This window comes from Lithobates pipiens, unplaced genomic scaffold (genome assembly GCF_037356315.1).
Source record: "Lithobates pipiens isolate NorthernLeopardFrog02 unplaced genomic scaffold, aLitPip1_a1.2 Scaffold_18, whole genome shotgun sequence".
NCBI lineage: Eukaryota > Metazoa > Chordata > Amphibia > Anura > Ranidae > Lithobates > Lithobates pipiens.
In genome coordinates, this window is record NW_027507758.1 from 565,833,205 (window position 1) to 565,845,377 (window position 12,173).

The window sequence follows — 12,173 nt, forward strand, 5'->3', positions numbered from 1 at the left end:
TGGAGGTGAGCAGTGATGACTAGGCCTCGCCGTCACGTAGCAAAGTCCTGGGAGTAATATATTCAGGCTTCATAAGGTATGTAAATGACCTACACCTTTAGCAAGGGCTTTATTCAACTTTAGTCCGAGCTGCACAGTTTGTTTTAATCTACAGATGCCACTTATCTGCATAGGCAGTTTTGTGGTGAAAGTGAACCATCCCTTTGATGCGGTACTTCAACTAGAAACAAAAATGTACAAGTCAGCAGTTACAAATACTGTAGCTACTGACTTTTAATAATAGGACACATACCTGTCCAGGGATCCAGCATGGTCCTCACATGAGCCGGCTTTTCTTCGGGTCCAGGTGTTGGCATGTTTACGTTGGGAAGCAGGCTGAGGTTGCTTGCGGTTGCACAGTTGGCTTCCCACTGCGCATGTGCAAGCCATGCTGCACTTTGTGAATGGACTTGCAGCTTTTTAGGACCTGTGACGGGGCAGGGAAGGAGGGGGGGACTTTCACTTGGAACACTGCAGTGATTCGAGCAAAAGTGGGAGTGTGTGTGTACCTGTCTAAACCAAAAAAATATATATAATACTAAACTGCCAAAACCTAAAGAGTGGGGTGAGAGAGATTCAGACATGCAGAACATTCTGCTTTAAATCGCAAAACTGTTGAATTTCCACAGTTAATTACTCAGCAAAGAAAAAAAAAACAGCACACTATTAAAAGAAAATGTGATTTTACTGTTCCTTGGTTTTCCCTACAGCTTTGTCATCTTGTCTTATTTGCCATTTTAAAGATCACCCTAAAAGTGTTATTTTTAAATTATAGATGAAACATGGTGGGCTGATTCCGTCACTGGCTTCTTGTATGTCCTAGATCAGTGATGTTGAACCTTGGCACCCCAGATGTTTTGAAACTACATTTCCCATGATGCTCACCTACACTGCAGAGTGCATGAGCATCATGGGAAATGCAGTTCCAAAACATCTGGGGTGCCAAGGTTCGCCATCACTGTCCTAGATACACCAGAGATCTACGTAATTCCTGATTCTGTTTCTGTCCTCCTGGGAGATTTGGATTCCACTGCCCACCTTTGTGTGTCTCCCAGCAAATCCTGTTATATCCTACAAAATATAAAAGAAAAACCAGAAGGGGTGGCGGGAGCCCCTTATATTCAGTGCAGAACTTTCACCAAGAGACTGTCAGGTGGTTTAACTCTCCAGTATCTACCAAACACCGAAATATCAAATCTGGGTGGACAGATCCTTTAAATGAGCAATACAATGCAACAGATTTAACATTTATTTTTCCTCTTTTTTTAGCTGTTTTTGCAGAAGCAGAGACTGGCAGCACAAACCACTTGCCAGTGGCTGCACATGACGTCACACCCACACCCACACACACACACACACACACAGGCTGTGTCTCACGCTCCCTCTATGGGTTACAGCTGACTCGCCAGTCACATGACTGCACAGTCTGCTCATACAGGAAACCAACGTCTTTTCTTCTACTGTATTTAATCTGTTCACAAACAAGGTGCATCCCTCTTCCAGCAGCCTCGATCGAAGGGAACCCCTGAGCACCCAGCAGCAAGCATGGCCTGGACGTCGTACCAGCTTATCCTGGCCGCAATGATGCTCGTGACGGGCTCCATTAACACGCTGTCTGCCAAGTACGTATAATCAGTTATTGTTTACAATGAGCGCGCTGCCTAAGACTACTCTATAGCAGGGTGGATTTGATTTAAATCAAGTCGATTTAAATAACGATCTAAATTATGATATAAATCACTAGTTAAAAAGCTTGATTTAAATCAACCTGGTTTAAATCATAATTTTTTAAAGCGCAACTGTCATCTCTGCGCTGCAGCAGCTCCTCCTTTGACCTGCAGTTGACTCACCGACAGTCCCATTCACTTTAATGGGGCGGCTGGTGATGCAGCAGTCAGGGCTGGTGCTAGAATATTTTGCGCCCTAGGTAAGACAAGCTACTTGCACCCCCCCCCCCCCTCCCCTCTTCTACTTCTACATTTTTAAAAGCAGTAGACAATATTAAAACATCTAAACGTGAAACTGCTACATTTCTTTTAATCTGCAAAGACATGTGCCATAAGATGTCAAAGAGACAGCCCAATCCAGCAAAAAAAGAAAACAACAAAAAAAAAAACCCAGCCCAATCCAGCATAGAACCATCCACATATAGTGAAGAGACATTCCCATATAGCAAAATCAAACAAAGAGACAGCCAAATCCAGCAAAGAGACACCCCCATTCAGCAAAAAGATATCTAAATCCAGCAAAGAGACACCCACATCCAGCAAAGAGACACCCACATCCAGCAAAGAGATATCTAAATCCAGCAAAAAGACAGCTAAATCCAGCAAAGCGACAGCCCAATTCAGCAAAAAGACATCCCTTTATAGAAAAGTGTGCTAGGTGGGGGCTAGTGTGACAGGTGAGAAAGAGGCACTGACAAGCTTTTCCAGGAGCCCCCTCCTTCTGGCGGACTCTAGAGGTTGTGGTCGTGGCTGCGCTCCAGGCGGCTGCCTAGTTCGCCTAGTGGTAGCGCCGACCCTGGTGGCAGTGACACAACAAGGTGAGGGACGTGGCGGCAGCAGGTGAGTGGATGCCCGCTAACAGGTGCTGCCATGATGGATCTGAAATGACGGATGCTCTTTAAATGTAAGGACTTATTCTTGATGATAGTTAGAATCTTTAATATTTGCAAACAAAATTAAGGTTTCCTATCTAGAATAAAAAAAGCTGTCATGTTAGTAAAACAGCGATATCAGACCCGATTCAATCATACAGTTTGTAGCGTACATACTGTAGATTTGCAAAACAATGGGATAAAGGAATATTCCTGAACTTTGTTTTATCTCATGGATATTGTGTGAATGCATCCACACAGTGCATGTTATTTCAGCTTGCAGAGCTTGGATTCATTGAATGAGTTTACCTAAAATCTAAATATTGCAGAATATACAGCATCATGCTATTTATCTAAGCTCCATTTCATGCTGAATAAACAAAATTATTAATGTATCTTAAATAAAAAAAACTATCTTCAAAAAGCATTTAAATAAAGAAATACGATTTTTAATATATATATATATTTTTTAATCATTGATTTTTATTTACCCTGCTCTATAGCAACCTTCTCCTACTGGTTGGCCTCCAGCAGTAGACACACACATACTTGTAGTTACTTTACTGCTAGAGGGCTACTGGCTTGCTGGTACTTGTAGTATTTTTGCCGATAGAGGGCTACCAGCTTTGGAAACCGGCTACATTAGCATAATAAGGACAACCTTCTCCAACTGGTTGGCCTCCAGCAGCATAGATACAAGTACTAGAAGTTCCTTTATGGCTAGAGGGCTACTGGCTTGCTGGTACTTGTAATACTTTTGCCGCTAGAGGGCTACCATCTTGGGTAACCACCTACAGTAGCATAATAGGGACAAACCCTCCCAACTGGTTGTCCTCCAGCAGCAGAGACACAAGTACTTGTAGTTCCTTTATTGCTGGAGGGCTACTGGCTTTCTGCTACTTGTAGTTCCTTTACTGTTAGAGGGCTACCAGCTTGAGAAATTGGCTACAGTACCATAGCAGGGACAACCTTCTTCCAATTGGTTGGCCTTAAACATCAGAGAAACAAATATCTGTAGTTCATATTTACTTCTAGAGTGCTACTGGCTTGCTGCTACTTGTAGTTCCTTTACCGCTAGAGGGCTATCAGCTGGGGAAACCAGCTACAGTACCATGGTCGGGACAACCTTCTCCCACTGGTTGGCCTCCAACATCGGAGAAACAAGTACTTGTAGTTCCTTTACTGTTAGAGGGCTATTGGCTTGCTGCTACTTGTAGTTCCTTTACCACTAGAGGGTTACCAGCTTAAGAAACCAGCTACAGTGCCATAGCAGGGATAACCTTGTCCAATGAGTTGGCCTCCAGCAGCAGATACATTAGTATTTGTAGTTCCCTACTGGCTTGCTGGTACTTGTAGCTTCTCTATTGATAAAGATCTACCAACCTTGGAAACTGGCTACAGTATCATAATAGGGACAACCTTCTTCCAAGTCCCAGCTTGGTTTTACTGATACCTCTGGTTCCATTTAACATTTTTGATTCAAGTTTTTATGAAAGAAGGAGTTCTATATTACAATCAATAATGATAACATAGAAATCTCCAAGTGTTTATATATATATATGCAATGCAAACAGCACACTAGAGGTTGGGCAGCAAGCAATGAGAACAGAACAAGATAGATGAAGAACACTGACGTGAGGGGTGAAAGGTGAGAAAGGGGAATGTACCAGTAAAGGATTACAAGGGGTGATAAGAGGTAAGGTAGGTGAGAAGTATAGAGTATGAGCAGTGGCGCAACTAGAACCTTCAGGGCCCCGATGCAAGAAACCATGAAGGGTCCCCCTGAACCCCAGCCAGGGCCCTTCCCTCCGAGTCCGGCGGTGGAACTCCAGGGCGTGGTCACAGGTATGACCTTTGTGAGCCCTGTAGTTCCACCACTAGCATCAGTAGTTTTTTTATTTATTTATTTTTATTAATTTTTAGGTGCCCCATTGGGGGACTGTCCCTAGGCAGGATGGGGTCCCCGTCCCCAGAAGAGATGAGGTCCTTTTCTCCAGGGCAGATGAAGTTACTGCCCCCAGGTGAGAAGGGGTCCCTGTCCTCAGGGGAGATGAGGGTCCTTGTCCCCACGTGAGAAGGGGCCCCTGTCCCCAGGGGGAGATGGAGGGGGTATGTAATGGTGTGTGGGGGATGGGGTCCTCTCACTCACCATGACCAAGCTGCAGGCCACGCACTCATCCATGTTGGCCTGGGCTCCATCCAGTGTGCTGGATGGGTGATCAGCATATCTCCCAGAAAGACCTTTTATCATCTGTGTATGAGGGGGAGGAGGGGGGCTGGCAGACAAGCCTGCAGTGTCCTCGGGGAGCCAGCTCTCATAGGGCTGCACTGCATCTGTGTGCTTAAAGTTTGTTTACCCGGGAGAAGTATGCAGTGCAGTGTGGGCCAGACTCGGGGGGGGGGGGGGGGCGGGGAGGGGATCTGGCTGGGGAGAACAGACATCGGACTGAGCGGCAATGCATGGAGCAGGAGAGGGGTACTCTGAGGAGTCGGCCAAGGACACAGGTCATGCGGGGAATGCACAACTAAAGAGCAGCCAGTGCGATAGTCGAGCATGGAGCTCTGCTAGTCACCCTCCACCTCCAGCCACCCGTGTGCATGGTGCACTGGTACCCCTAGCTGCCTATGCTGCTGCCGGCCATATGTAGAGGGGGCTGCATGGGCCCCCTGCAGCACAGGGCCCAGTTGCAGTCGTGACTGCTGCACCCCCTATACTTACGCCCCTGAGTATGAGGCCTTGGGGAGAAGTTACAAATGGGAATTAAGGGAAGGCAATGGGGTTTATTTACTAAAGTTAGAGAGTGTGCAAAATTAGTCACAATTCTGCATAAAAACCAATCAGCTTCCAGATTTTATTGACAAAGCTTAATTGAGCAAGCTGAGGTTAGAAGCTGATAGGTTTCTATGCAGAAATATGACTATTTTTGCACTCTCTACGTTTAGTAAATATACTCAAATGTGCAGTAAAGAATCTGGGTTTACTTTTTAATGTCCGATCAGGTCTTACTTTATTAAAGTCTTTATTGATAATGCTTATGTATCCAAGGAGATCACTTTTTTGTAAATTTTGTAAAAGAGTCTGTGAGAGCTACAGAAAAATAGCGTGTTTCCTTCCCATCCTGAAAAAACATTTGTGATGCCATAGTGTGACATCTCCAGATCTCAAAATGTATTTATCCCAAATTTCAGTACCATCCACTTCATTTTTTCTCTTGATCCCAAATAACACACTGCTAGATAGGAAGAAGCAGCTAATGTGGATCACTCTGTAGCAACCTTCTCCATCTATTTGCCCTCCAGAGGTAAAGAAACTACAGCTACAAGTTCAGTCTAGTAGGGCTTCCTGATACTTGAAGTTCTGGCAGGAACTCTCAAGTATTGATCTATTTCGGGCTCAAGGTCTATGTCCAAAAGTCAGCACCAAATATTCCAGCCATGTTTGGAATTTACCGTTCATACATGATCTTCTCAATGGCCTCTGATAATACAATGTCAGATACCGTATGTGGAATCATTTATTGTTCACACAATGCCGATCACGTTATAGTTAATGTCTCCCACTGTTCGCTTTGCAGCAGTGGAGGAACTATAAGTCCAAGCTTGGTCTAGCGGGGATTGCTGGTACTTCTAGTTCCTTTAATAATATGTACCAGTTTGTAAAAGTGGCTTAGTGGGGAGCTCCTAAGGTTATCTCAAGGTTTAAGGTTTATGCTCAAATTAAATACCCAATACTCCAAACTATGCTGAGAGTTTTACCCCATTATACATGATCCTCATGACTGTTGATGTTAACACACTGTCAGGTATGAAAAATAAGTTAATGTTGACTTTGTATCCCCCTTCTGCAACTGTTTCCAGCATATGAGTAATTCTTCCTCCACGCAATTCATTAGAATGAAGTGTATGAAACTGTCAGGTGTGCTGGAAAATACATGTGCTGGATTATCAGACAAGAGAAAGCTCTATGTATGCATCAAGTCACTCTAATATAGCTTGCAAATGGATGAAAATGCTATTGTGGCCTCCACAGAATTCTTGGATGGCAGTTGGCTATAGTCAAAACAGGGCTAAGGGCCTTCTTCCTGACTCAATGTGACAGCTCTGAAGTGCCCTCAACAACCCAGTACCCATTGCAGGAGAGAAAGGGGAGGGAGTCATTTGCTCTACCATTCCCATACCTGGAATTTTATTCACTCCAGGTTGATGAACAGAGCTACATGGATGGTAAAGAAAGGTGTGTTATGTGGTGGGACAGTGCTTAAACATTTTTAATTATCTGGAGCCTGGCAGTGAGTGGCGGCCAGGGCAGGACTTAGGGTGGTGGGGGCCTCTGGGCTTGAGTAACTTTTGGGCCCTATCTTCTATACATTACCGTATTTATCGGCGTATAACATGCGCCGGCGTATAACACACACCCCTAGTTTAGGAGGGAATTTTAAGGAAAAAAACTTTTAGGAGGGAAGTTTAAAGAAAAAAACTTCCATTTAAATGCCCATCAATGCAGCCTTATTAATGTCCATCTGCAGCCTTGCCCATCCAGCTGAAGCCTTGTTCAGTGTCATTGCAGACTTGTCAGTGAAGCCTTGTCATTTGCAACCTTGCACCAGTGTCATTTGCAGCCTTGACATTTGCAGCCTCAAAGTTTAAAAATAGAGCCGTCGAGATACACAGAATTCTGTATCTCGGCAGCGCCATTTTTAAACTTTGAGGCTGCAAATGTCAAGGCTGAAAATGACACTGGGGCAAGGTTGCAAATGACAAGGCTACACTGACAAGTCTGCAATGACAATGAACAAGGCTTCAGCTGGATGTGCAAGGCTGCAGATGGACATTAATAAGGCTGCCGAGATACAGAGTTCTGTGTATCTCGACGGCTCTCGGTCCTCTCGCAATCCCGAGAGTAGCCCAGTGTACTTGGCTCGGCTCACAGTCACTCCCAGTCCCTGTGTTATGTCCATTATTGTGTTATGGCGGGACTGTGAGCGGAGCCGAACCGAGTACACTCGGCTATGTATCTTGGCAGGGCCCCCTATTGGGCGGGGCCCATGGGCTTGAGCCCAGCTAAGCCCAATGGTAAGTCCAGCCCTGGTGGCGGCCAATAGTCCACATGAATCTTTTAACATGGGGCCTCTTGGGTTCTACTCCTAGGATGGCCCTCCACTGGCTCTACCCCTCTAGAAGCCCTTAAAGGGAACCTATCCCGGTTTGACGAGGATACTGTGGCTTATCCAACTCTTCACCCATGGCCAGGGACCTCACATCCCTAAAGTATACAGGAAAATTTCAGGGGACGTCCCTGATAACCAGGAATTACACAATGTCTGAATGGGTAAATCTATTTTATGTTTCTTTACTAAACAGTTCAAATAAACAAGTTTCTGTATATTCAGCCACTCCTTGGGTGGTGGCACAATAGCTTGGCGAAATAACCCAAAACAAGTCTATAGAGAGAGAGGATCCACTGAGAGACATCTGTGTGCTGGCCTATTGAGGCATCCACACATGTCATTTCTCTTACCACCCAAACAGAGAGGCTTCCCTCAGGATGGGAAGCATCCATGTATCATTGTAGATTACATCTTTCCCTGCAGGCTATCTCTTCCCATAGATTGGACTGACCAGGCTTCATTCTGTTATTTTTTTTGTATCCTTTCTGCAACGTGAACGTTCTTGTGCCAAGGGTGGCCACAGTAGCTCCTCTGACTTCTTTGCCAGCTGCCTGTAGTATGCATATGTAGTTCAGCCCCTTACACTTCTAGTAGATGGATAGAAGACAATTGGGGCAAACGTCCCAAACATACAGGGGTTAATTGGGTTAATGTCATCGGCCATCTAAACAATATAATGGGCCTTTTGCTTTGGGTTCTAGGTAAGTATAAAGCTTATGAGGGGTTAGGGTGTGCTACACTTGCTTAGTGGGGGTGGTGAAAAGTTTTCTTGCATTTTACCTATTTAAAAAAATCACTTTCTGTTTCTGGTCCATTTAACTATCCAGTAGATATGTGAATGTGACCAAATGGTGGACAGCAGACTAATCCTTCATACTTTTCTTTAACTGGAATTGATCACGGATAACTTTTGAAATAGTAACAGCTACCATTACAAATACTTTCAAAAGCACAACGTATTTCTGAATACCATAGGGCCACTCTGTAACTGTTTATAGACAGTTTTTGGGAGTCAGGTGTGATAAAACCAACCCCAAGCACCTTACATCCCTAAGGAAGTAGACAAGGCATAAATGCCAACTCTCCCGTGATCCTTTTTTTTTTTTAAGCCCCCAGGCCACAAAAGCAAAACACCAACAGGGTACCAAAAAACTGTATGGAAACACACACAAAAAAATGCACTAGGGTGTGTCATATGGTCCCCTACTGAAGAGGAAGGACCCTTTCCTGGGGTGCAAGACTCCTGATTGGGGCAAGGCACACTTAAAGTGATACTAAAGTCTCATTTTTTTTAGTTAGCCCTGATCTCCTGGCCCCTCCCCACTGACAAGCTAAGCTGCAGCTCCATGTGTCCATTCAGACACAGAGCCCTGGCTAGGCCCCACCCTCTCTCTCTCTCCTCATTGGCTCACTGACTTTGATTGACAGCAGCGGGAGCCAATGGCGCTCTGCTGCTTTCTCAGCCAATGAGGAGGAGAATTCCGGGCAGTCTCTCCTGCAATATCGCTGGATAGAGATGGGCTCAGGTAAGTACAGGCATACCCCACTTTTAAGTACACAATGGGGTTTATTTACTAAAGCTGGAAAGTGAAAAATGAGTCTCCCTTCTGCATAGAAACCAATGGGCTTCCAGGTTTTATTACCAAAGCTTAATTGAACAAGCTGGGGTTAGAAGCTCTTTGGTTTCTATGCAGAAGTGAGCCTGATTTTGCACTTTCCAGCTTTAGTAAATAAACCCCATTACTGTGTACTTAAAAGTGGGGTATGCCTGTGTTGGGGGGGGGGGGGTGGGCTAAGGGGAGCTGCTGCACACAGAAGGTTTTTTAATGCATAGAATGCATTAAGATAAAAAAAGAAAATCTACCTTCATAATCATCTTAAGCCTACTTCACACGATCAAGAAATTGGATGAAAAATACCACTATAGAAGCAATTTTACGATAATCTGATCGTTAGTATACAGCTTTTCGACAGCCGATCACTACAGTCTTGTCCGAAATTATACAAACAATTTTTGACATATGATACCAGATCTTACAATTTTCATTTAATCAGTACAGTTTTCCTCCAACAATACAATACATTACATCACTTAGGCATTTTTATTCTGTTAGACGATAATTTTTGTAACTTTAGTAGCCAAAAGACCCGGTGACCACACTCATCATGGTCAGTCAAAACTGACCAACGAGTACTAGGTGAGGGGCTTCCCCAAGGAGGCTGAAACCTAAGGGCTGCATATTCTTCCCCCTAGACATCAGTGTAGGCCCAAAGACCCACAGTCTACAATTCAAGTGAAAAAGAAAAATACAAGTGCAGGTGACACACTCATGAAGAGAAAATAAATAAGAGAAAACAAAAAAGAGTGTCCGTGTGGGTGCAGTGGCTAGGCCTTGCAGTCTGGTAACAAAAATGTCCCCAGTCTCTAGCCTATGAGGCGCGGCCCAAAAAATAACCTTTTAGTGTTGTGGCATAGTGCAGTTTTACACGGTGGGGTCCCCAACCCAGGGTGCTATTCTGACACCCCCGGGCTAGGGGGTGCTTGATACCATGGGTCCTCTGCTATCTCAGGCGCTCGGCCAGAAGAGGTAGCATAGTTCTAATCAGTAGACACTGGGCCTTCAGAATCCTCCACACTAGGGAAATACTCCTGACCCCTACTTTACCCAGTGGGTAACTTTAAGCTTAACTTGGCTTCTTTCCCATTGGGAAGATTCTTTAGGACCCCCATCATACTAGCATACTATATATATACTATATAGGCAGACGGAAAGTCAGAATGACGGTGAAGTACCATTACTGAACACTGTTAAGAACATGGAACTACACTTGATCTTAGCCAAAATGCCAGATTTGCTGGCACAGTACTGCCTCTCTGTCTTGTGTCTCCATGATCCCTGAGATTACAGCATCACCATTATATGAGTTTACTGAGCTGCAAATCAAAAAAGCTGAGGCGGCTATGAGCAGGTGATTCCCGCAGTATTAGTAATGGGAACATTCCAAAAGCGGGTTTGATCTGGGTGGGGACCTCCCAGAAAGTGGGCATGATGTGGGCATGACTGCCCAGAAGGTGGGTGTATCAAGTGTGGGATAAAGATGTTAGTAAGCATATGGTGGGCGGAGGATGCTTCTAACATCTCCAACGTGGGCTTAGGGGGACAACAATGACAATCAAGCAAGGTCTTCTAACTTGCCCGATTGCTATTTCTCCTGTGGTTACTCACATGAACATTAAATTGGGAGATTGCCATTTAATGGGATCTTCAAATGAAATCTGTACTAATAAATTAGGGAAGCTGGCATTAGTGAGCTATTCTACTATAAGTAAGCAAATCAGGCATTCTGACTTCACAATGACTTTCCGGATCTGCATATCTAAAAGCACTGAAGCCAGAGGCAGCCAGGCAGATAGCATTTTCAAGTCAGCAATGGCAGCTTCCACATTTCTTAGTACAGCAATCCTTTATGGCCCAATGGGAAATCTTGATCATGTGTTTCCAACTGACCTCAGGATCTTAGAATGTCTGTACTATGTCCATGATGAATGATTTCAGGACCTTAGCTAAGATGTTACCCATTACAAGCAGTGCGTGAGTAGGGGATCCCCTTTGACTTACTTCTCTGATTTCCTCTGTAATTTAGCTGTTCTCCTCATTTTTAGAACTGTATGTGACAGCAGATTTGGAGCAGATGGTCATGTGATGAGTCAGACCACATTGCCGTTACAGCTACCTTATAGGAAGTGTCAGCCTTACTCAGCAGAAGATCCTGCAAGTTGTACAATGTGACCCCCTGCACACTGCCAGCTAGTCATCACTCATCTGTTATACATTGAGGGCTCATTCACACCACTGCTCAATGACATGCATTGTGGGGAGTCAAATATCCCAGTCAAAATGAATGACCTGAAAGCACACAGCAACTCATGCGAAAATGGGGCAAGCTGCATTTTATCGCAGAACACCATGCATTGTGCTGCACTGCATTTCATACATATTGGAGGTGTGTTGGCACATCATTTACAATGAATGATATCATGATGTACATTACCCCTGTTGGTGCGATGCAATACCATTTATGTGATCAAATACACCATATCAGGACATACTATCACATTAACCACTTGCTTACTGGGCACTTAAACCCCACTCCTACATGAACGCCACCATGTCTCACCACGACCAACGCTCATTAGACCAACTCTCTTTCATCTATGATGATTCGCTCCACTCCTGATACCGCATCGTGACTATTCTGCGTAGGCCGACTCTCATTCATTTACTCTCCTCCTCACCAGGATCCTTTTGTGGACAATACCAATGTACCCCCCCCCCTCCCTCCCCAGGTCCCCCCAAGTTTGTTTT

General features: G+C 44.6%; 1 protein-coding gene across 1 annotated transcript in view; it reads left to right on the forward strand.

Moving 5' to 3' along the window:
- Positions 1 to 1,439: 1,439 nt before the first annotated feature.
- SLC35F6 (solute carrier family 35 member F6) overlaps positions 1,440 to 12,173 on the forward strand; it is a 64,431-nt gene continuing 53,697 nt past the window's right edge. Inside the window, exon 1 of the mRNA XM_077489008.1 lies at positions 1,440 to 1,661. Within this exon, the coding sequence (XP_077345134.1) occupies positions 1,585 to 1,661 (77 nt within the window). The 5' untranslated portion in view covers positions 1,440 to 1,584. The remainder of the gene's footprint in view (positions 1,662 to 12,173) is intronic.